Below are 22,477 nucleotides of genomic sequence, written 5' to 3'. Positions count from 1 at the left end.
CCATTCCACTGAGAGCCATTCTCAGTCCCGCTCTATGTAAATAATGTAAATAATCATGTAACCATGTAAATACAGTTTTTTCCTTCACTTTCCCGCACTCCCCGTCTCCGGCCCACGTTTCCTTCCTCCTTCGGCAATGCGGCGGTGATCCTGGATCCGATGCCTGGTGGGACACGCTACTAGCATCGACAAATATAACAACTGGTTGGCAGCGGCGGGATCTTCCACGCTTGGTCCTGGCTTCAGCAGTGGTGAGCGCTTGACTTTCTTTAAGAATCTGCCAGGCTTGATAACTCTGGAAATTTATCACTACCTGTAGATTGTTTTTCTGCACGTGCTCGCTTAAGCATTTCACGTAGCAGCTTATTTTTGAAAGTCCTCGTTCGAGAATTGCCATGGATTTGAGCAAGCTAAAGAAGCCAGAGTTGATGTTGCTGTGTGAAAAGCTGGGTATTGAGGCCAGGAAAAGTCACAGAAAGCCGCAGCTGATTGAGGCTATTAAGGAATGTGGTGCTAAGGAGGAGGGTGACAAAATTTGGGAGACCTGGGAAGTCATTCAGGAGGGAATCAGGAACGCTAAGGAGGAGGCCGACAGGGTTGAAAAGGAACGCAAGGAGAAGGCCGTCAGGGTTGAAAAAGAACGCAAGGAGGAGGCCGACAGGGTTGAAAAAGAACGCCTTTACCGCAAGGAAGCCGCTAAAAAGGAGGCTGGCAGGTTAGATAAAGAAATTGCTCGAAAGCGTTTGGAGTTGCAACAAATTTTAGAGGCGAAGCGCGCCGAGAGGAATTCGACATTAAATCAGGAGGTTTCGGCGCGAAAAGAAATTAAAGTCGGCAATGAAAACTGCGAGTCTTTGCCCATTGCCCGCGTCGCGATCGAGAGCCCGCTCGGGGTGCGTCTGACCGAGGCAGCCATCTCCCAAAACCTGCCTAAGCAGCATCCCTCGATTTGCTCAAATCGCTTGGATATGCTGCCCAAAGAAAAAGGCCTTTGTTTTGGAGATAACGCTGCGCAGGTCCTTACCACTTCGAAGGCTCGTGAATTCGCAGCGCCAGCAGAGCACGTAGTTGAAGAGGGCAAACCTGAAAGCGACTGTGGAACTCCAAGCCAGAGCGCGGCATTAGCTGAAAAGCGCGATGCCGCGCAGATTGTCCTTCCAACCCAGAAAGGCGTAGGCGCAGAGCAAAAATGTAGTCCTCCAGAAAGCGGTCGCGCGCTGAAAGCGGCAACTGCAAGTTCTATTGTAAGCGAGGAAGGCGCCTCTGCGCTGCCTGGAAACAATGATCAGTTTAACGATGAGGGAACGACAGCCGCTCGCGACCAAACACCCGAAAATGAGTTATGTTCCAATGAAACCAGCGTCTCTTTGCCAACTGGCCGAGTCGCGATCGAGAGCCCGCTCGGGGTGCGTATGACCGAGGCAGCCGTCTCCCAAAACCTGCCTAAGCAGCAACCCTCGATTTTCTCAAATCGCTTGGATATGCTGCCCAAAGAAAAGGGCCTTTGTTTTGGAGATAATGCTGCGCAGGTCCTTACCATTTCGAAGGCTCGTGAGGTCGCGGCGCCAGCAGAGCACGTGGTTGAGCAGGGCAAACCTCAACCTGTAAGCCCGAAGCCTGTAAATTCTCACGGTGATGAGCTAGAGCAGGCTTTATTGCAAACTGTGGATGAGACGAACGCCGGCGACTTAAGCTGTGACGGCTCCGCGCTACCTAATAACGAGCCAGCCCAGGACTTACTCACTTTTAGCACAGGGGTAAAGAGTACCGACAATAGTGCAGGCTATAGTGAGTCTTCCGAAGTAGGCGCCAGGGATGAGCTGGGGCTAGGTGAGGAACTGAATACGAATCTAGTGTTGCCCCACTCAGATGGCTTTCTCGAACTCCTTCGTGTGGACAGAGAAACGTTCACCGCTGAGCAAGAGAAAGACCAATCTCTACGCAACTTGAGTCACCAAAGTGACATAGGTGTGTCACGGAAGAACATACCTTTCCAGCTCCGTTCTGGCCTGCTGTACCGCCAGTATAAGGATGGGAAGGGTATCCAACACGACCAACTTTCTGCCCGCGTCGCGATCGAGAGCCCGCTCGAGCTGCGTCTGACCAAGGCAGCCGTCTCCCAAAACATGCCTATGCAATATCCCTCGATTTTCTCAAATCGCTTGGATATGCTGCCCAAAGAAAAAGGCCTTTGTTTTGGAGATAATGCTGCGCAGGTCCTTACCATTTCGAAGGCTCCAGGATTCGCAGCGCCAGCAGAGCACGCGGGCGAAGAGGGCAAACGTGGCCCTGTAAGCCTTATAAATTCTCACGGTGGTGAGCTAGAACAGGCAATTTTACAAACTGATGATGAGGTGAACGCCAGCGACTTTACCTGTGACGGTTCAGCGATTGCTAGTGACGCGCCACGCAAACCAACTGCGAGGGTTTCCACGGAGCGGCAGCGCACAGAGGTGGCCAAACGGGAAGAGTTAATTAAGGGGAAAGTGCGGCTCTTGTTGACTGCTCGACTGAAATCCGAACCGCGTGGCCGCCCCAATTTGGCACCTCGGTGCTCAAGAGTTCGCACCCGCCCCGTGGGAACACAAGCCAAGAGAACGCAACGCGCGAACCCGATCCGAGAGAGACGGATACGCTGGCACGGCATTCGCACTCGTCCGTTCCCTTCTCGCGTTCTGCTTTCTGAGCGTCAGCCAAACTTCAGAACCACGAGACTTGGACGAGGAACAGTTGAGGGTCCTAAGCTGAAATTCCTAGCCTTGTGTCCTGTTGCACCTGCTAGAGCAGCTATCGGACCGCGGCCGCGAAGGGGGCGGCTGAAGAATAGGAAGCAGTAAATTCCTCTGATCGCAACGCCGTTTGCAGACGGATTCGAGGAATAATCCCGTCTTGAGTTGAATGCTTGTTTCTTTTGTTCATGTAACTCTCCTGTACAGAAATGCAAGCTGGAATTCCTAGCATTATGCAATGTCTCATCTGCTAAAGCAGCTGTCGGACCGCGGCCGCGCAAGGGGCGGATATGACGCATAATCTCATGTGGAGTTTAATGCTTGTTTTTTGTCTTTTGTTCATTACACTCTCCTATGCGAAATGAGAGCGAAATTTCGGAGCTTGGCATTGCGGGACTCAGTTCACTTGCGTTGCAGAAACGTAAGAGATAATGGCAACGCTGATGGCCTCAGCCGAAGCTTTCCCGTGTAATGCCCTTTCCTGACTCCCCGGACGTTAATCCGCTAGGCAAACTTGTACTTTTTTGCTTTAGCGTGAATCATTTTTTTGTCTGTTTTGTATGTGTGTTCAGCAGCTCCACCTTCCCTTTGTGCTCTCACGGGCGGTGGCTTTCTGTGACATAAACCGTCCTACGGCACCCCCCCAAAATTTTAGGAAATTTTTTCCTTTTGGCTAAACAAGCTCTGTGTATTCTGGTTTGGTCAAACTTGGAAACTTTCGGAGGAGGACGTAAATTTCACGCGACAGCTCATTTTCTCTAAATAGACTTTGTCGACCGAAAACAGCTTGGCAGTTCTTAAAGTCGGTTTGGCGCTTCCTGCTTGTTGGGCTGTGTACCTTGCTGGTTGAGACCGTTACAGTTGTCAACGAAGCAAGAAGAACCTTTGGGCCCAGCTGTGACCAAAGGCCGAACGGACACAACTCCAGGTCTCTGCGCGCAGCAGCGTTAGCTGCAACCACTACGAGACCTCTTCGGGCGGCGGACGTGCTGTTGTGACCGTACTTCTGACCACGTGGGCCCGATCAAGCAGCTACCGTGAACCACAACGAGGCCGACAACCCCGCGACGGCGGTGGGAAGTGGGATGCTTGGAATGCCCCTCCGAGCCTCAGCGGATTAGTGTAGCAGGAATGTCGAGGGCCATTGTCAGCAGTAACCCCAGCGAAATTCTTTGAGCGGAGGTGACCACTATAGCGGCGAAGGCCGGGGACGCGCCGGAGGTATTGTCCGAGCGACCACAGCGGAGGCGACGTGCCGGCGCCGGTCACGCTGGCGGATAATTGAAGAATTATGTGTCTCCGACTCGCGTTCTGGGCAATCGGCGGGGAAGCAAGTTCATTCACCTGCTGGAAGACTTCGGGAGATTCCTTTCCCGCAGGGCTGGATGAGTCAGCATCTCCCCCTCTCATCGACCCAGCTGCGAGAGAGTGGAAAAGCCCGCACCTGCCCAGCCGTGGGCGGTAACAAGAACGTCCCCTTCGGTCCATCCGATTGGACAGTGCTCGTCGACCATTATTCCCCAGCCAGGGATCTGGGGAAACCGAACGATATTTAACTCGGCCGTGAGTGTGGCCGAGAGAAGCCTGCTAGCTCCATTCGACTAGAGTTGACGAAGACGTTCCCCTTCCACTGAGAGCCATTCTCAGTCCCGCTCTATGTAAATAATGTAAATAATCATGTAACCATGTAAATACAGTTTTTTCCTTCACTTCCCCTACTCCCCGTCTCCGGCCCACGTTTCCTTCCTCCTTCGGCAATGCGGCGGTGATCCTGGATCCGATGCCTGGTGGGACACGCTACTAGCACGGCGAAACATAACACCGCCTTCCTCCTGAACACATAATGCTTCTATACTACTGGCCCCCCTTCCCGAGTGCCTACTCGTATGTCTAGGATATCTCGGCCGGCTTGACGACTTTGGGCAGGCAGAGGAACGATACAATCGTGCCAGCACGTGCGCGGATCGGTACCGCGGGGCGGGGGAACACCCGTACTTCCCGGCGCGTTCGCGAGCGGCCGCGTTCCGATACCGGAGACGCTTCGCTTTGAGCGCCCCCAGCCGCGTACACTACCGATCCCTTACACTTCTATACTACTGGCCCCCCTTCCCGAGTGCCTACGCGTAGTCTAGGATATCTCGGCCGGCTTGACGGCTTTGGGCAGGCAGAGGAACGAAGAATGTTCCGGAAGAATGTTCCGGACGGTGTCATACGATCAGCGTTTCGTGTACTATAAACTTACTAGTTAGATTAGAGTCTAGCTCGCGGCAGGGATTCCAACCGGCGACCTATGTTAAGTGTGTCAACGCTCGATATTCGATCGCTCCGGAAGAATGTTCCGGACGGTGTCATACGATCAGCGTTTCGTGTACTATAAACTTACTAGTTAGATTAGAGTCTAGCTCGCGGCAGGGATTCCAACCGGCGACCTATGTTAAGTGTGTCAACGCTCGATATTCGATCGCTCCGGAAGAATGTTCCGGACGGTGTCATACGATCAGCGTTTCGTGTACTATAAACTTACTAGTTAGATTAGAGTCTAGCTCGCGGCAGGGATTCCAACCGGCGACCTATGTTAAGTGTGTCAACGCTCGATATTCGATCGCTCCGGAAGAATGTTCCGGACGGTGTCATACGATCAGCGTTTCGTGTACTATAAACTTACTAGTTAGATTAGAGTCTAGCTCGCGGCAGGGATTCCAACCGGCGACCTATGTTAGGTGTGTTAACGCTCGATATTCGATCGCTCCGGAAGAATGTTCCGGACGGTGTCATACGATCAGCGTTTCGTGTACTATAAACTTACTAGTTAGATTAGAGTCTAGCTCGCGGCAGGGATTCCAACCGGCGACCTATGTTAAGTGTGTCAACGCTCGATATTCGATCGCTCCGGAAGAATGTTCCAGACGGTATCATACGATCAGCGTTTCGTGTACTATAAACTTACTAGTTAGATTAGAGTCTAGCTCGCGGCAGGGATTCCAACCGGCGACCTATGTTAAGTGTGTCAACGCTCGATATTCGATCGCTCCGGAAGAATGTTCCGGACGGTGTCATACGATCAGCGTTTCGTGTACTATAAACTTACTAGTTAGATTAGAGTCTAGCTCGCGGCAGGGATTCCAACCGGCGACCTATGTTAAGTGTGTCAACGCTCGATATTCGATCGCTCCGGAAGAATGTTCCGGACGGTGTCATACGATCAGCGTTTCGTGTACTATAAACTTACTAGTTAGATTAGAGTCTAGCTCGCGGCAGGGATTCCAACCGGCGACCTATGTTAAGTGTGTCAACGCTCGATATTCGATCGCTCCGGAAGAATGTTCCGGACGGTGTCATACGATCAGCGTTTCGTGTACTATAAACTTACTAGTTAGATTAGAGTCTAGCTCGCGGCAGGGATTCCAACCGGCGACCTATGTTAAGTGTGTCAACGCTCGATATTCGATCGCTCCGGAAGAATGTTCCGGACGGTGTCATACGATCAGCGTTTCGTGTACTATAAACTTACTAGTTAGATTAGAGTCTAGCTCGCGGCAGGGATTCCAACCGGCGACCTATGTTAAGTGTGTCAACGCTCGATATTCGATCGCTCCGGAAGAATGTTCCAGACGGTATCATACGATCAGCGTTTCGGGCAGTATAAACTTACCAGTTAGGTTAGAGTCTATAGCTCACGGCAGGGATTCCAACCGGCGACCTATGTTAGGTGTGTTAACGCTCGATATTCGATCGCTCCGGAAGAATGTTCCGGACGGTGTCATACGATCAGCGTTTCGTGTACTATAAACTTACTAGTTAGATTAGAGTCTAGCTCGCGGCAGGGATTCCAACCGGCGACCTATGTTAAGTGTGTCAACGCTCGATATTCGATCGCTCCGGAAGAATGTTCCGGACGGTGTCATACACTCTAAACACAGTAACCTATAACGTAACTTTTGGACGTCAGTAACTTTTGTCACAAAGGTTACAATTCATTTTTTTTATGTTTTCATTATGTTTTCTTTATTTTTGTGGAGCCCAAAGGTTACAACGGTCAAAAGGCCACCGTTTTAAAGGTTACGATGAAAAAATTGCCGAGTAACCTTTGCGCTGTAACCTTTGCGCAGCACGGTAACCTATATGCGTCGTGATGCCAGGAGATATGCACATATAGAGGACGTATGCTGCTTTATGTGTGGGAATGTGCTTTTCGAATGCAATGGGGCTGCAGTTTCGACCGCAAGGGGGAGACATCATCGTAAGCTATTGCATGGGCCCGATACTACTGTTTTGGGTCGCAGCCACATTGAATCGCGCTTCATCAGATATCTGCCTTCACATTTACCAAAGGAGGCTGCGAATGCAATGCAAATGCAGTATTTTGCGGCTGTATATATATGAGAACACATCTTGAAGGTTCGATTCCTATCCATGAGTTTTGCAAAGAAACCCGACGTGCTACTTCTCTAAGCATGTTCTGTACCGATTTTATTGCGCGAATAAACGTTAATAAACAAGTATCTCAAATTACATGTAATTTCTCGATGACTCGGATAGAGCATATTTCTCACCTTCCTTGAACCGATACGCGATAGCAACGGTCGCAATTAATAGTAAAAAAGCAGACATATCGAAGGGGAGTGCCTGGAAAGGCGACAGTGGACATAACCGCATTTGCGGGCCGCCGAGTGCGCGATTCGATTTCCCTTCATGTTGCTCTCTTCATACACTTCCAATGTATCAGTTCTGGTGGAAAATATATATCACAAATGAAAACGTAATGCGCCCACGGTACGAACGGCGGCGCCTATAAGAAACGAGTAATTGGCAAAGAACTACTCAAACTATGGCATGACGGCCGCTCCAGTATGCGTGAGACGCGCATGCGCAGATGGCCGGCGCTTCACCCAATGAAAAGCGGCGCTTCTGTTTCAAACGCTTCGCATCGTTGCACGCCGGCAAGTCTGGACGGCGGGAAGGCTCGGACGTTGCAGCGTTGCGGAGACTGCTTTGTTCTTGGAACCGTTGGAACCGAGAGTTGGAACCGTTCGTGAACCACGAAGTCTTTTGGTGGCGTTCCTGAAGTGGTTTGTTTGGGGGAATGCCGCTAAGCAGCAGGGACCTGTGGGGTGCGCTGCGCAGCAGCTGCAACGAACCTCAATGTGACTGTAGACGCTACGTCGTTGTGTGCTCGGCGGACAGCTCCGCGCCCGGCGCTATTCGTTGCGACTACTGCAATCACGTTCCTGGGGTTCATGGAAGAATGACGAACTTGGGTGAGTGGCTTTTTTTCTCACCATATGCGCAATAACGACCTGCGAAGCCATTTATTTCATGCTTGTCAAAGTGCGCATTTTATTTGTTTGCCAGAGCAGCTTCATTCCTAAGCCTCGTTGAGTGCACTTCGAAGCGAAATGTGGTTCAGTAATTTGAGTGCCTCATTCACCTATTGCGCGGGGTTTCGTTGCCAAAAGTTTGGTTATCCAGAATATTTGTTTTCGACTATTGTTGCCGTATGTCATTTGGGGTCATTAGCTGCGATAATACAGGGGTAATCCAGCGCTAATTCTTGACCGTTTGCATGCGTGTGCACGCGATTTTTTTGTTTTTTTTTTTTTCATACGTACAAAAGAACATGAGTAAAACGCACGACGGTACTTTTCAATGAAGGATGCGATTTGGGCGAGTTGGTATTGTCAGCGATTTTATGACGCAATTCCACATAGGCGCTATACTCCGGCCCAGGCGGCGGCAGTCGCCTCCTCGACTCGAGTCGCGATCACGTGAATCTGGCTCGGTGCGCCGGCCGGTCCCAGTGCCTGCCTATCCTCTTTCCTCTATTCCCGGCGCCGTCTGGATGACGTTTGTGTTTGTGATGGTTGTTTTTCGCGAGTTCGGCGCTTCGACTCATCAGCGTTGGCGACGGGAAGCGCAGCGCAGGGTGTGTGGTGCGCGAGCGATCTGAGCGGACGTGCGTAAGACAGTGCGAGCCCTATTGAAGTGCGCTTACAAGAATTAGGTTGTAACTGCAATATATTAGTTTTTTATTCTCACAAATTTGTGTGAGCGTCGAATGTTCTCACTCGCTCCCCCTCCCTTTTTGGTCATCTCTAAAAGCATTGATTCATATATTGAAAACAGCGCGGGAATACGAGACGATGTGTTGTGTCTTTGTTTGCTCGTCTCGTTTTCCCGCGCTGTTTTCACTATGAAGCGGTACTTTTGTTTTAAATCTGAATTTTGGAACTTTGCACGCCGTTTCATTGATTATCAATTGATCAGTGCGCCATACGATTTTGGCAATACAACTGGGCCCATTAAAAAAATTGGCTGTGGTTTGACCAATAGCCATCCTGAGTGAATTGCGGAAGCAACAGCGCAGCAATCACAGCAGCGGCGCTGCGATGCGGTGGGCACTGCGGTGTTCTTTGTATACCATGTTTCACTCTGGTGAGAATATCAGCCATGATTTAAGTATGAATGGTTGCTCACTGGCGCTAATTTAACATTCTACAGATTCCACTGCCTGAAGAGTTGCAAGTGACTGCACCTCATGTATACACCTGTGCTGAGTGTTTACGCTGGAAGTAGTAAAGAAGTGATCTCGATCAGCAACGGCAACCTAGAGCGTGCCCTCATCTTCTGCCTGGTGACATATTACATAAAAAACCTCGACCATCCAACGGTATTTTCCGCCATACTCATCCTAATGCAGAAGATTGCCCTGCCAGACACTTTAATGTCACGTGGACTACTGACGAACCGACTTAAGGGCTTGTTCATGCCCCTGAAAAAGAATATTTTGTTGTAATTTTCTGGAAAGAAATGTGTTTCAATTGTTCACTTTCTAATATGTTGATGTATATTTTGTACAGCTAAATTGAGCAAGTTTTTTAACTGCAGTACACAGGTTGATGTACTTATGCGAGTGTTGTCAGGCTTATAACACTGTTAATGTTGCAAGTTATTGGTCATGTCATTGTGCATCTTTGTTAATGAAGTGACTGGAGGAGTCAGAAAGGGCTTTTGTTTATATGATCTCGGCAAGTTGTGCGGAATTTGCTGATGCTATGTACCTCTGAAAGCTGTTAGGTACTATCAGCGTCAATTGAAACGCGAACAAGCCAATTGAAACGCGAACAGCCCAACTCGCAGATATTATACTAGGGAGGCAAAATACGTGAGCAGTTGATTTTCCCATCGAAGCCGAAAAGACCGCTCTTCTGAAATGTTGAGAGCCCACGCCTTTATTTCACCTCCAGCCTCTAATATGCTTGATTTTTTGTGCTCGCGTTTCAGGAGTTTTGTTCGCATTTCATTTGACGCTGATAGTACATGTATATCTCTGGTTGCTGTTTAGCCAATATGTTTAAATGGATTGATTGTTGTTTGCGTTTTTATGTGGCCGCGAGTTTTAAAAGAACTTATGTTATCTGCACTGCTTGGTCCACCTTTCTTGATTTCTTATTGTATAGTCATGTTAGTCTCTTTTAAGAAGTGTGGTAAAATGTGTGACCAAAATATTGCCTTCTCTGATATTTTTGCCATTCATATTGTGTCTGTTGTATCCCTCACACAATATCAAGTTGACTTGGCAATTGGACTTGAATAATAGAGCTTTTATTTTGTTCTTTTTGGTAGACAATTACAGTTCCTATGTTTTTATTTACATTGCAATAAGAGTGATATGCCTAGCCAAGCTCTATTCGAAGCGAGACATCATCTGAGCATGCTTTATTGAGTTGCCTGTTCAACGTGGTTCTGTTTCGCACGCCAACAGTAATACTGTATTATGGGCCCATATTTTAGGGCCTTGCATGCCCATTTATTGTGATTTTTTTTTTGCAAAAAGTTTGCAAAATTGGTGCCTTGAACGTACCTGCATCGGTTACATTCCTTAGTTTTTCTTCAGTGCAGACAATATTTGGAACGTTTTGTTGTTTTGTATTTCCTCTGGTCTTGAAGATGTTGGAGTCAATTAAAAATTTGCCTATCATATGCCGATATTTTCAGTTTTTCTCTTTTCTAAACCATTCTCTTGTTTGGCCATTTTTTGTTACATTCAAACTGAAATCCAGCAGAGCTCTGTATTGCATCACCTTCAGCAAGTTGGAAAGACATTTTTGCCATTTTTAGGCCAGCCATTGCGGCTTACAAAGGTTACACATTTTGGAGCACGTAACCTATGGCTAACTCAATGATGTATACCTTTGTAAAGGTTACAGCGCTAAAAAAGTCGCGTAACCTATGCGTAAAAAGAAGTAACCTTTACCATTTGTAACTTTTACAAAGGTTATAAGTGGAAAGGTTACATTCTGTAACCTTTAAATTATAGGTATACTTCAATGTGAAAATGTGCACCTTTACAAAGGTTACCCAAAGGTTACCGTGTTTAGAGTGTACGATCAGCGTTTCGTGTACTATAAACTTACTAGTTAGATTAGAGTCTAGCTCGCGGCAGGGATTCCAACCGGCGACCTATGTTAAGTGTGTCAACGCTCGATATTCGATCGCTCCGGAAGAATGTTCCGGACGGTGTCATACGATCAGCGTTTCGTGTACTATAAACTTACTAGTTAGATTAGAGTCTAGCTCGCGGCAGGGATTCCAACCGGCGACCTATGTTAGGTGTGTTAACGCTCGATATTCGATCGCTCCGGAAGAATGTTCCGGACGGTGTCATACGATCAGCGTTTCGTGTACTATAAACTTACTAGTTAGATTAGAGTCTAGCTCGCGGCAGGGATTCCAACCGGCGACCTATGTTAAGTGTGTCAACGCTCGATATTCGATCGCTCCGGAAGAATGTTCCAGACGGTATCATACGATCAGCGTTTCGTGTACTATAAACTTACTAGTTAGATTAGAGTCTAGCTCGCGGCAGGGATTCCAACCGGCGACCTATGTTAAGTGTGTCAACGCTCGATATTCGATCGCTCCGGAAGAATGTTCCAGACGGTGTCATACAATCAGCGTTTCGGGCAGTATAAACTTACCAGTTAGGTTAGAGTCTATAGCTCACGGCAGGGATTCCAACCGGCGACCTATGTTAGGTGTGTTAACGCTCGATATTCGATCGCTCCGGAAGAATGTTCCAGACGGTGTCATACAATCAGCGTTTCGGGCAGTATAAACTTACCAGTTAGGTTAGAGTCTATAGCTCACGGCAGGGATTCCAACCGGCGACCTATGTTAAGTGTGTCAACGCTCGATATTCGATCGCTCCGGAAGAATGTTCCAGACGGTGTCATACAATCAGCGTTTCGGGCAGTATAAACTTACCAGTTAGGTTAGAGTCTATAGCTCACGGCAGGGATTCCAACCGGCGACCTATGTTAAGTGTGTCAACGCTCGATATTCGATCGCTCCGGAAGAATGTTCCAGACGGTATCATACGATCAGCGTTTCGGGCAGTATAAACTTACCAGTTAGGTTAGAGTCTATAGCTCACGGCAGGGATTCCAACCGGCGACCTATGTTAGGTGTGTTAACGCTCGATATTCGATCGCTCCGGAAGAATGTTCCGGACGGTGTCATACGATCAGCGTTTCGGACAGTATAAACTTACTAGTTAAATTAGAGCCTACCTCGCGGCAGCGATTCGAACGGGCGACCTATGTTATGTGTGTTAGCGGTCGATATTCGATCGTTGCGACAGCGTCGGCTCATTTATTTCTTTTTTCTTTTTTGAAGTTGTATCCTACTACAGCAGCTGGAAGCAGGAAAGTGCCATTCTTACCGCCACGCCCGACGCTATCAGGGCAGCATGACGCTTGTTCGAGATGACCAGCAGCACCCTGAACAGCAGCTTAACGTGGAGGTAGACGCCGTAGGGTGCGCCGAGATCCGCCACACGCATGAACATCGTCGTGAGGTAGACGACGACGTCTGTGGTGATGTCGTCGAGTGCGGCCATCGCGGCCGCCGCAGGAATCTTCAGGTCAGTCAGCGAATCCAATGTGTCCCGTCGTTTGTGCATCGATAGCACGCACATAATCCCCAAAAGCGGCAGAAGCTGCACGGGCCAGATGTTGGTTGGTTGGTTTATGGGGTTTAACGGCCCTAAGCGACTAAGGCTATTAGAGACGCCGTAGTGGAGGGCTCCGGAAATTTCGACGGACCAGATGTGGTGCGGAAGTTGTGAAGAGTGAAGTGAAGTGAAAGGAAAGGAAAGGGAAGGAAAAGGAAAGAAAGGCAAGGGAAGGGAAGGGAAGGGAAGAAAAGAAAAGGGAAGGAAATGGAAGGGAAGGAAAGGAAAGGGAAGGAAAGCAAAGGGAAGGAAAGAAAAGAAAAGGAAAGAAAAGAAAAGGCAAGGCAAGGAGAGGGAAGGAAAGGGAAGGAGAGGGAAGGAAAGGGAAGGAGGGGAGAGCAAAGGAGAGGAAGGGAGAGGAGAGCAAAGGAGAGAAAAGGAGAGGAAAGGAAAGGAGAGAGGAGAGGAAAGGAAAGGAGAGGAAAGGAAAGTTTACAAGATTATGTGCACAGCAAGGGAACTACAATACATACGTTTTCCGAACGGGATCCAGGAAATCAAGCATAAAATACCAGACAAATGCATTAAACGACAACGTTCTATCAAAGCCACGCAAGATAACAGACAAACGCATAGAAAGTTGACATCAGATAAATTAATACAAACACAAGAATCAAACGAACATTGGAAAGATTCGGGAAACATTCAGCCCATCAAATATGGGTAACAATCACAGCGGCGGATTTTAACTGTGCGGGGAAAAGAATGAAAGTACTCAGTAACCTTAAAATGAGTAAAGAGTAACTCGAGGTAACAACTATCGGACCAGGAAGGCATGGGCCTTTTTTTAGATGATATCTTAATTGTAATTCTTTGCGTTATTGTAAGTAAGCCCGGAGAATTGTTTAAAGTGTGCAGTATAAGTCATCTGCTAAAAACCATAGTTCGCACGAGGTCGGCAAACTTCGTAATGCGGTGAAGTAACTGTACCGGTGTCGACACCAGGAGTGCCTGATAAGGTTCGAGCCCGTACGCAGTGCGGCATGGTTCGGAACTTGTATGAATTACTTTTGACTCCTACAGTACCTGCAGCGCGCAGACAAAACTACCGCCGACAGTAAACGGACAGACCCCAGCCAGAAGCCTTGCTGGCCTCGTTGAAAAAAGTGGCTCTGCTTTGGTCCCTTCCAGTGCGAGGCATGAACCTAAAACGTCTTCGCAGTTTCTTTGCATATTCTACGTCATTCTATGCGCCAGTCTTGAGAAATAGATCCAAATAAACTTCTGATTTCATCGCTTTGTACACGCAAACTTGATTCTTGCTCCGTAATTGTAAGCGATAAGAAAATTATTATTTGCACCAAGCACAATGTAAGTTTAGGCCTAACCATGTAATCGCAAAAGCAAGCTGTTTTTCACCTGGAAATACGCCGTAACTGAAATTGCTCTTCAGGAACGAGTTGTTTTCATTGTTGACAAAAAAGACAATCACGGCACGAGGCCGTTTTTCTTGCCGCATCTCATCACTCTCCAGTTTGATATCTAAAAAGTCAACCTTATTCCGAATTTTCTTAGATGTTGTGAAAGCAACCATGATTTTAAGAAAAACGCTAGAGGCAAAAGAGACATGTGAAAACGTAACTGTTCAACATGCGGGTGGTTTGCACTTGCATGTGCCGATTAATAACTGAAGGCAAACTTGTGGAGCGAGAAAGTTAAACAACATGGTATTGAATCGCTCATAAACTGCGTTCTTTGTATTAACAAAACAACTTCAGGTAAGCTTAACGCACGTTACCAGTGGAATGCAATACAATTAGAGAACCGCACTGTTGCTACTTTGATGTTTCTGCATCAATTTTTATGCGGCGCTTCGAGGTTGCAGCTGAGACAAACATCAGCATTCAACTAGTCCACCTCTATCCCACAGCTGAATTAGCAGAAAAGAATGAATTCTTTGAATGCTGATGCACATATACAGTTTTCTCTCGAGACCTCGTATCTCGCAATCAAGTGCTCGCTCACTTTCAGCTGAGCCAGTTGTAAATACGTCACAAGGTCACATGATCTCTCAGTCCGGTGGGCAGGTTGCCATCTGCCACGGCAGGCAGGTTGTGATAATGTCACAACGTCACGTGACCTCTCTCGACCAATCAACAAATTTGGCGACCATACCCAACAATTCTGGACAAAAGCATTTTTGAACGGGAAACCGTTGATGGAAGCAATTTTTCCATATCATGGAAGATTTCGCTATAACAATCAAAATATCCGCAGATCATCCGACGGCAGTCACCGTTGTCTTCAATATTTTTGTAACAGTATGTTAAAATTTCCCAGTTTTCAAAATTCTTGTCCGGAACTGTTGGACATGTGCGGACTGTAATGCTAACGCAATAGTAGGAGCGTCCACATAGCCGAAATATTTCCGCTGCGCTCCGCCACGATGCACTGCCGTTAAATCCCATTTGTGTGGAGCTTTTCGCGTGCCCATACCATGTAGAGAACAGGGGGGGGGGGGGGGGGGGGAAGAAAGGCGGAGCACATGCCGCGCTCAGGAGCGTCCCATGCAGCGCATCAGCTTACCACGAAAGCGGTGCCGTATGCGACGTTGACTGCTGTAAACACCTCCAAAAGCCGAGCAGAAATTCTTCGCCTTTGGTGCTCTTTTCGGCCACCTTCGTCGGTGCGAGAATTCTGCTCCTGAAGAGCCACACCGTGGGGTTGCTCCGCATCCGGTACAGGCACCTCCTCCCTGGTGTCAGCACCCTCGGGTCCATCGTTATTGACTTCCGGACCCGACACTGCCCTCGAGACGGAGCAGTGGCCCACATCAAAGTCGTTGGAACTTGCGTCGGAGGCTTCGATGCCCTCAGAAGGGCCCTGTGCCACTCCGGGACCGGCAGCCCCCACGGACCCTCCCTGACACGACGTGGTCATGACTGGTTCGTCGACGCTTTCCTGGGGATTGAAGAGGAAGCGCAGTAGGTGCTGCAGGCTTAGGCAAGCAGCAACGCTTCGGTCACCTTCTTTGTCGAAGGAGAGGACACGAAATCTCTTCTTCCTCCTTCTCTACTGTGGAGTGGCACTTACCAGCGTTTCGGAATTAGACCGAATCAGTACACACCTGCTAAGCAGAACTTTACAAGCCAGAATGCCGACACTGTGGAGAAATCACGGATGTCTACCCATACAGAAAAACAAGGCTGTATTCCCCATTCTTTACCCAACGCCTAACCGGTGAGAGGCCGCCCTGCTGAACTCGGTCCCTGAGGGCCAGAAGTTGCTCGTAGAAAGGGTCGCCGTTGCAGCTTCGACCAATGGAGTCCTAAAATAGAAACTCCAACCACAGGATTCATGCTCAATTTGGTCGATAAACATTGTCAACGACATAGCTATAAAGGTCTTTACGGTGACCTCTATACAATAAGTAAACAAGGGAAGGGGAATGAGGGGCTCGTTATAAATATGACAGAAGCCAACAGCCACAGAAACCAAGGGGCACAGGGGATTTTTTTTTAATTTATTTATTTATTTTGTGGTGTTGATCAATTTAGAATATTACTGAATATGCTATCGCTTAAAGCTAATTGATTAGAAAAGCAGAAGAAAAAACAACCACATGCCGCCGGTGGGATCCGATCCCACGACCTCCGAATTACGCGTCCGGTGCTCTACCTCTGAGCTACGGCGACGGCTGTCAAATCTTCTGCTTTCGGGGGTATTTATGTTTACAAGTGACCTAACCTTGAGAGTGTTCATCAGCGCCACCCACGTTCATAAGCGGCGGACGTAGAACGTCCTCAGTTACCGCAGGTGTGGCGTAGAACGTAATCGAACGGAAAGGGTGGAAGCTGCGTGAGAACCCTCTTATGCTTCCTATGGCGTCAAGGCTGCCAGAACCGAGGCCCTCGCTAAGCAATTAAGTAAACAAGGGAAGGGGAATGAGGTGCTCGTTATAAATATGACAGAAGCCAACAGCCACAGAAACCAAGGGGCACAGGGGATTTTTTTAATTAATTTATTTATTTTGTGGTGTTGATCAATTTAGAATATTACTGAATAAGGTTTGTTTGGCTGAACGACGTTGCCGTATAGGCGTAATATTTCGAATAGAACACCCATATTCGGTAGACAATGAGGCTCATCGCCATCGATCTCTTGGCGTCGGCCAGAACCACTGAGGTCTTGGACGAAGACTCCACTTGCTTTGCTCCAACCACCTTCTTCTCTCTCAATAAATGTTCCTTCCTTCCTTCCTTCCTTCCTTCCTTCCTTCCTTCCTTCCTTCCTTCCTTCCTTCCTTCCCAAGCAATAATGCGAGGGTACCGCAAATGAGTAAAAATTTTTCTATTCTATTAACTGGGTGTGGCTAGTTTCACTGCTGGCTGGAACAGGTGTTATCCTTCCGAGGTCCCAGAACCACCGAGCATCACGCGCAGCCGGACATCACCCGCTGCTTATAGGGTCATAAGCGTCGCACAACATTGATCGGAAGGGCTAAGTTGGTGTTTTGCAGGTAATTTAGAAAGCGCCAGAATAGTTTAAAAACCGTCAGGCCTAACTATCCAACATTACATTCTGAACAGGGCCGAGGCTGCCGCGGAACACGAGACGCAAAGGAAACGAAAGGCCTTCTGCCCCTTCTGCTCCCGGCAGACACGTTCTGCGGAGACACACCATTGCAAAATACTACAAGGAACGCAAAGGCACATCGAAAAACGGGACAAGAAACAAACCACCGGTCTGCGCCACGCCCCGCTCATGTTAGCCGATGCTCGCGGTAAGGAGCCCTCGCGGTGGGTTCTTCATGTCCTTCCACAAAATGCGCTTAGACTGCGCGATGGAATTCCGCAGAGACAGCTGTACTGGAATTTCCGTAAGGCGAGTCCCATAATTCCACATATTTCCGTAACAATCGTATGGAGTCAGTCGGGAGTCTGTAGAGTTGTTATAGACATTATGGGAAGCATGCAAACTTGCGGGCTCTATATGACGTCATGTACATGTTATCGGAGTTCAATAGAAATTTGATGGAAAGCTTATAGACTCCATGCAAAAATACGTATGGTTGTCCATATATTTGTCCATATCATATGGACTCCATATTCCCATAATTCCATACGAGCGACTCGTATGAAACGCTTCAGTAGGGTTCTATAGCTGTTCCTTGTATATTGTTTGCAAGGAACCATCGGAGGCTCCTTTTCTTTACACCATGACGTATATTGTAACACAAATAAAGAATGTCTAATGCTAACAAGAAAAGCGAGCAAAGGCAGCCATTCCTGAAATAAGGGCACCGGTAAACTGTACTACGTCAACTGAACACGCTCTCCCTTAAAGGAATCGCTCGAGACAATTTCATTCGATCTTTTAATCGTTACTGTACGGCACGTTTAACTAAGAAACGTTTGAACAGCGATTCCACATTTCTCCTTAAAACTCCCTGAAAACAAAGGGGGTTTGAGGTGTGTTAAAATTCAAGGATGTGCCCATCTCTTAGCAACACCGTTCGAAGAGTCTCAAAAAGCATGGTCTTGTGTGCGATTAACATTTGCCAGTTTGCATTCACGTGTGAAAGTGCTGCGCCGCAAAAATCATAAGGCCAGTGTTTTTGTAGCGAGAGCTACACTACGCCAGCTCTTCGAGCCTTCAGCGTGGCACCCTTTGAGCTCCGTGGCGGCGCCGTGGCCTTGAGCCAGTTGGTCACGTGGTGCGGAGCAGCTGCTGCTGCCGGCGGTGCGGCGCTCAGGCGAAACCAAGCTGCAACAGCTGTGCGCATGAGCCGTGTCGAGTGGGGGGGGGGTTGGAGTGGAGAGGGGGAGAGTTGTCGCATCTGTATAAGTAGGTGGCTCGGCGGAGCTCTAGCGTCACTCCAGGTTTAACCAGAGCTAAACCACAGCCAATTTTTTCGTTCCACCCCATATACCTGTTGCTTCGGAACCAATGACACACTGCCGTCGCCCATACCAGTTTTCTAAACACAAACACTGAAAAAGGCTATGTAATGCAACTTAATTATTATTCGAAAAGTGCGCCACATACTATTCGGTGTGGGGCGCGGCACGTAAGGACAAAGAAGAAAGGTTTCGTGAAAACCATAAGGTTTATGATGGGCGACTGAAGATGTTAAGCTTATAAACCATTTGCCCTCTGTTGTCTTGGATACCAGAACAAGCTACACACCGCTAGCACGCGAATCGCAAAAATGGACCCGTGAAACGGGTATTTGTTTCCCATTTGACGCCGAGACGGCTGAAAGTCATTCGGGCTGCAAGCAACTGTGGGCGCGGATGCGTCCATGATGCGTCGGTGTCGTAGGCGTGTCCTCTCGTGTATTACGTTTTCAGCGAAATCCAACTTGATCGTCCACTCATGGTAAGTCTACACGATGATGTTTTATTGATTTGGACTCCTAAACGCCCATAAGCACAGCTGTGTACGCAGAACAGATTGTTTGAGCAGCGACCAACTTCCGATCCCCATTTGTAAGCTGCAATGCCGCTGATATCTGTAAAGGGTAGTCGGTGCGAAACCCGTGATAAGCCGCTCCTCGCGTGTTGTCTACTGGCTTTCTCGTGTTTCAAGGTAAATATGCGGCCAGAAAAATCGCTCAGCCTGTGAATGAAACGATGAGTTAGTTAACGTCATGTGAGCTACTTGGCGCCTCCGGAAACGCACACATTTAATCTTTGTGTTAAGTCTGTCCGGACCACGGAGTGCGGTTCATTGAGACGTGTGCTTAGCTCGTCACATGTAGACGCTCGCTCGGCGCGAGTCTTAACGACGTTTCGCCAAAGATGTTTTGTAACGCTGTAGACTGGAGCACGGGACGTTTGTTAATGTTGCAGCCAAGCGGCGCAGTAGAAACACTATACTCCGTTTCGTACATAGCAGGCAACGCTGCGGAGGTTGCTGAAGCAATGCGTCCGCGAAACTATATATTACTCCGCCACGTATCATTCGTTCTCCTCGAAACTCCGGTCATTGTTTGGACGAATACGAAGAGCGGTATAAAACGATGTAGTTGCATTGAAAATAATGGTCGAAGCTGCGAGGGGCTTAGTATTCGGGCTCTCTGGCCATAATTTACGCGGAGTGTGAACTACTTTTTGGGCGCGGATTGAGTAGAAGCCATTCGCCCTACCAACCGCGTATCATACCGCCACGTGTACTTTTTGCTTCTCGAAATCTCGACAAGACGCACGACGAAAATGGTGCAAGAGGTAAAGCGAAGTGCGGGAGGTGCCAGTCACGGCACTTAAGATAGATTTGTAGCTACGAGATATGCTTGTGTTCGCTCTGATATGGCGAACTACTTAGCCTGCGTGAACAGGCGCGCTAGCTTTGGCAGCGTTGCCTGCTATGCATGAAACAGAGTATAGTAGAGTGATGGTTGAATAAAAGTAGTTGCCGGCGCGAACGGCCGGAGTGTACAAACACCGCGAAGCACCTACAAACTGCATCCCGTCTCCCCTTTTGTTGCACACCTATGGACACCTGCATCCGTGTTATCCGAGCCGCTCGCCGCCGCCGCCGCTAGCCTGCGCGCTCTTCGTTTCGAAAGCCGAGTAAAGGCCCCCTCGACAGTGGTTGGTTTGGTTTGGTTTGCTTTTATGGGGTTTAAAGTCCCTAAGCCACTCAGGCTATGAGAAACGCCGTAGTGGAGGGCTCCGGAAATTTCGACCACCTGGGGGTTCTTTAACGTGCACTGACATCGCACAGTACACGGGCCTCTAGAATTTGGCTGGTCTAGTGGTTGGTTTACATTCCTCCAACAGCATTTGTGCGAGAGACAGAGTTTGCGTTTAATCCGCATGCACAGGACGTGCTGTCCAACTGCGTATGTTACACTCTAAATACAAATGCACCTATATGGGAGTAAAGTTGTCCTCTAGCGCAACGCCAGAGGACAACTTTACTCCCTTTTTTACACTCCTTTCTCTTTAGAGTGTAGGCGTAACAAGAGAGTACAGCCCATGGATTCCTGAATAAAGAGCGTGTATTGGGGAAAATATATATACAGCCACCAACGTGCGGGCTCTAGATGCCCAGCGTGGTGGCCATGGTGTGCCCCGCCACCGGAGCCTGCGGTGCTTGTGCAGCCGCTGCCGACTCGATGGCCTCCTTCCGCGTCACGCTCCGAAAGATCTGCTCCAGAGAGGTGTCCGAGATGAAGAAGTCGAGGAGCTTGAAGCGCTTCTTGATCTTCGCCATCTTCGTGAACATCTCGCTCCACGGCATCCGCACGCGGGCCATGCGGAACTCCAGCACGCCCTGCAAGGAAAGCAGGAAGATGAAGAAAGTGGAAGTAGAGGCGATAACGTCGGACTATTCAACGTGCTTTTATTGCGAAAGCAATACTACGCTCATGAACGGCCTTTCGCGTAGCGGCGGCCGGTAGCCACGTTTGACCTTTAGAATGACGTCTGACGTCATACCAGGGTGAGAGATGGGCTACCAAGTCGAGTCATCGCGCAGCGGCGGCCGGTAGCCACGCATGACATTTAGAATGACTTCTGACGTCATGTCATGCCTAGTGACGTCATAGCGTGACGTCATACCACGGTGAGAGATGGGCTACCAAGTCGAGTCGTCGCACAGCGGCGGTCGGTAGCCACGCGTGACCTGTAGACGCGGCGCACTGCGTTCCTTCAGTTGGAGGCGCTGCGCTTTTGCTTTCGCAACCTACCAGGCTTAACCAAAGCGAAACCCCCGCCAATTTTTTTAACACTGTGTTGATTGCCACCAGTCATTGTCAGTCTTGAAGTGACAACGTCGAAAACAAGACGTGCCATAGAGGGCATTCACCATGAGCGTCATCCCTGGCATTAGCACATTATAAATTCGTCTATTATCTCGCAGTGTTCTGAAGGCCAGCAAAACATTGGCTTCAACCTTGGGAGCAAATATTTTATTAACCCGCCTGCGAATGCAGCCTCGTACATTGCTTTTTATTGCGACTAGCATTCTATCATGCCATCATCATCGACTAAAAAAAATGACGGACTATTACGCTAGGCGGTAGTGCGAAAATTGAGCGTAGCCCTTCACGTATTTTCACGCCACTCGCCACGGCTGGCACGCGGCGTGTTACGGTGCTAACAGGCCTCCTGGCATATGGCGTGTTACGGAGACAACGCCCCCTTACAAAAAAGTTTTAGACAGTCTATAGAGTGTCTATGGACTTCTGTCTATAAAGTCTATAGGCTGACTATAGACAAAACTCTATAGGCAATACAAATGGCACAGACAGTCTATAGACAATCTATAGATTTATGGCCATACACTTTTAGTAGACTTTTGTCTATAGACGGTCTATAGACTATGAATAGACAAAAAGCAATATCTATAGGAAGTCAGTTTAGTAAATAAGAAGTCTAGACTGTCTATAGAACATTTTTATAATGGCGATGACGCGTAACGCAGGAACGGGCGCCTAAGAGTTGTGCTCTAAGAAAGCGAACGCATTAAAGCACTACATATCTTACAAAAAAGTCAGCTGAGTATTAGTGACTGTTTAGTGCATTCATCGGGACTTCGACTACTTACACCATGCTGTAATGAAGTTCAGAACGTGCACCTCTTAATGACTTACGTTGGGGCGCTTGTGTAAACACACTTGATTTCTAGATCGTCTGAGGGAGTAAAGGGTTCTTTTTGTGTTTCGCGCGTCTTCTAAATCGCCTTCTTGTAATTTGCGTGTATTTGAGGGGCTCGTCAGCTCGTCACCAACTGGGTCATTTCTTAACAATATGCAAACCGTACGGGACTCTTAAAACTGCTACAGTGC

General features: G+C 48.4%; 2 protein-coding genes across 3 annotated transcripts in view; one reads left to right on the top strand and one right to left on the bottom strand.

The window, feature by feature from the left end:
• The window catches only part of LOC149332560 (MAP/microtubule affinity-regulating kinase 3-like), a 634,516-nt gene that overhangs the window by 251,778 nt on the left and 360,261 nt on the right, over positions 1 to 22,477 (top strand). The gene's annotated exons all lie outside the window — the stretch shown is intronic.
• The window catches only part of LOC149332566 (phospholipid-transporting ATPase ABCA3-like), a 60,767-nt gene continuing 59,017 nt past the window's right edge, over positions 20,728 to 22,477 (bottom strand). The window contains exon 26 of the mRNA XM_089558190.1: positions 20,728 to 20,961. Coding sequence (XP_089414316.1) covers positions 20,728 to 20,961 — 234 coding nt within the window. The remainder of the gene's footprint in view (positions 20,962 to 22,477) is intronic.

The sequence above is a fragment of the Amblyomma mixtum genome, chromosome 8, assembly GCF_055824585.1.
Source record: "Amblyomma mixtum isolate Tamu chromosome 8, ASM5582458v1, whole genome shotgun sequence".
NCBI lineage: Eukaryota > Metazoa > Arthropoda > Arachnida > Ixodida > Ixodidae > Amblyomma > Amblyomma mixtum.
Note: the sequence above shows the minus strand (reverse complement) of the source record. Positions and strands in the feature narration are given on the sequence as shown.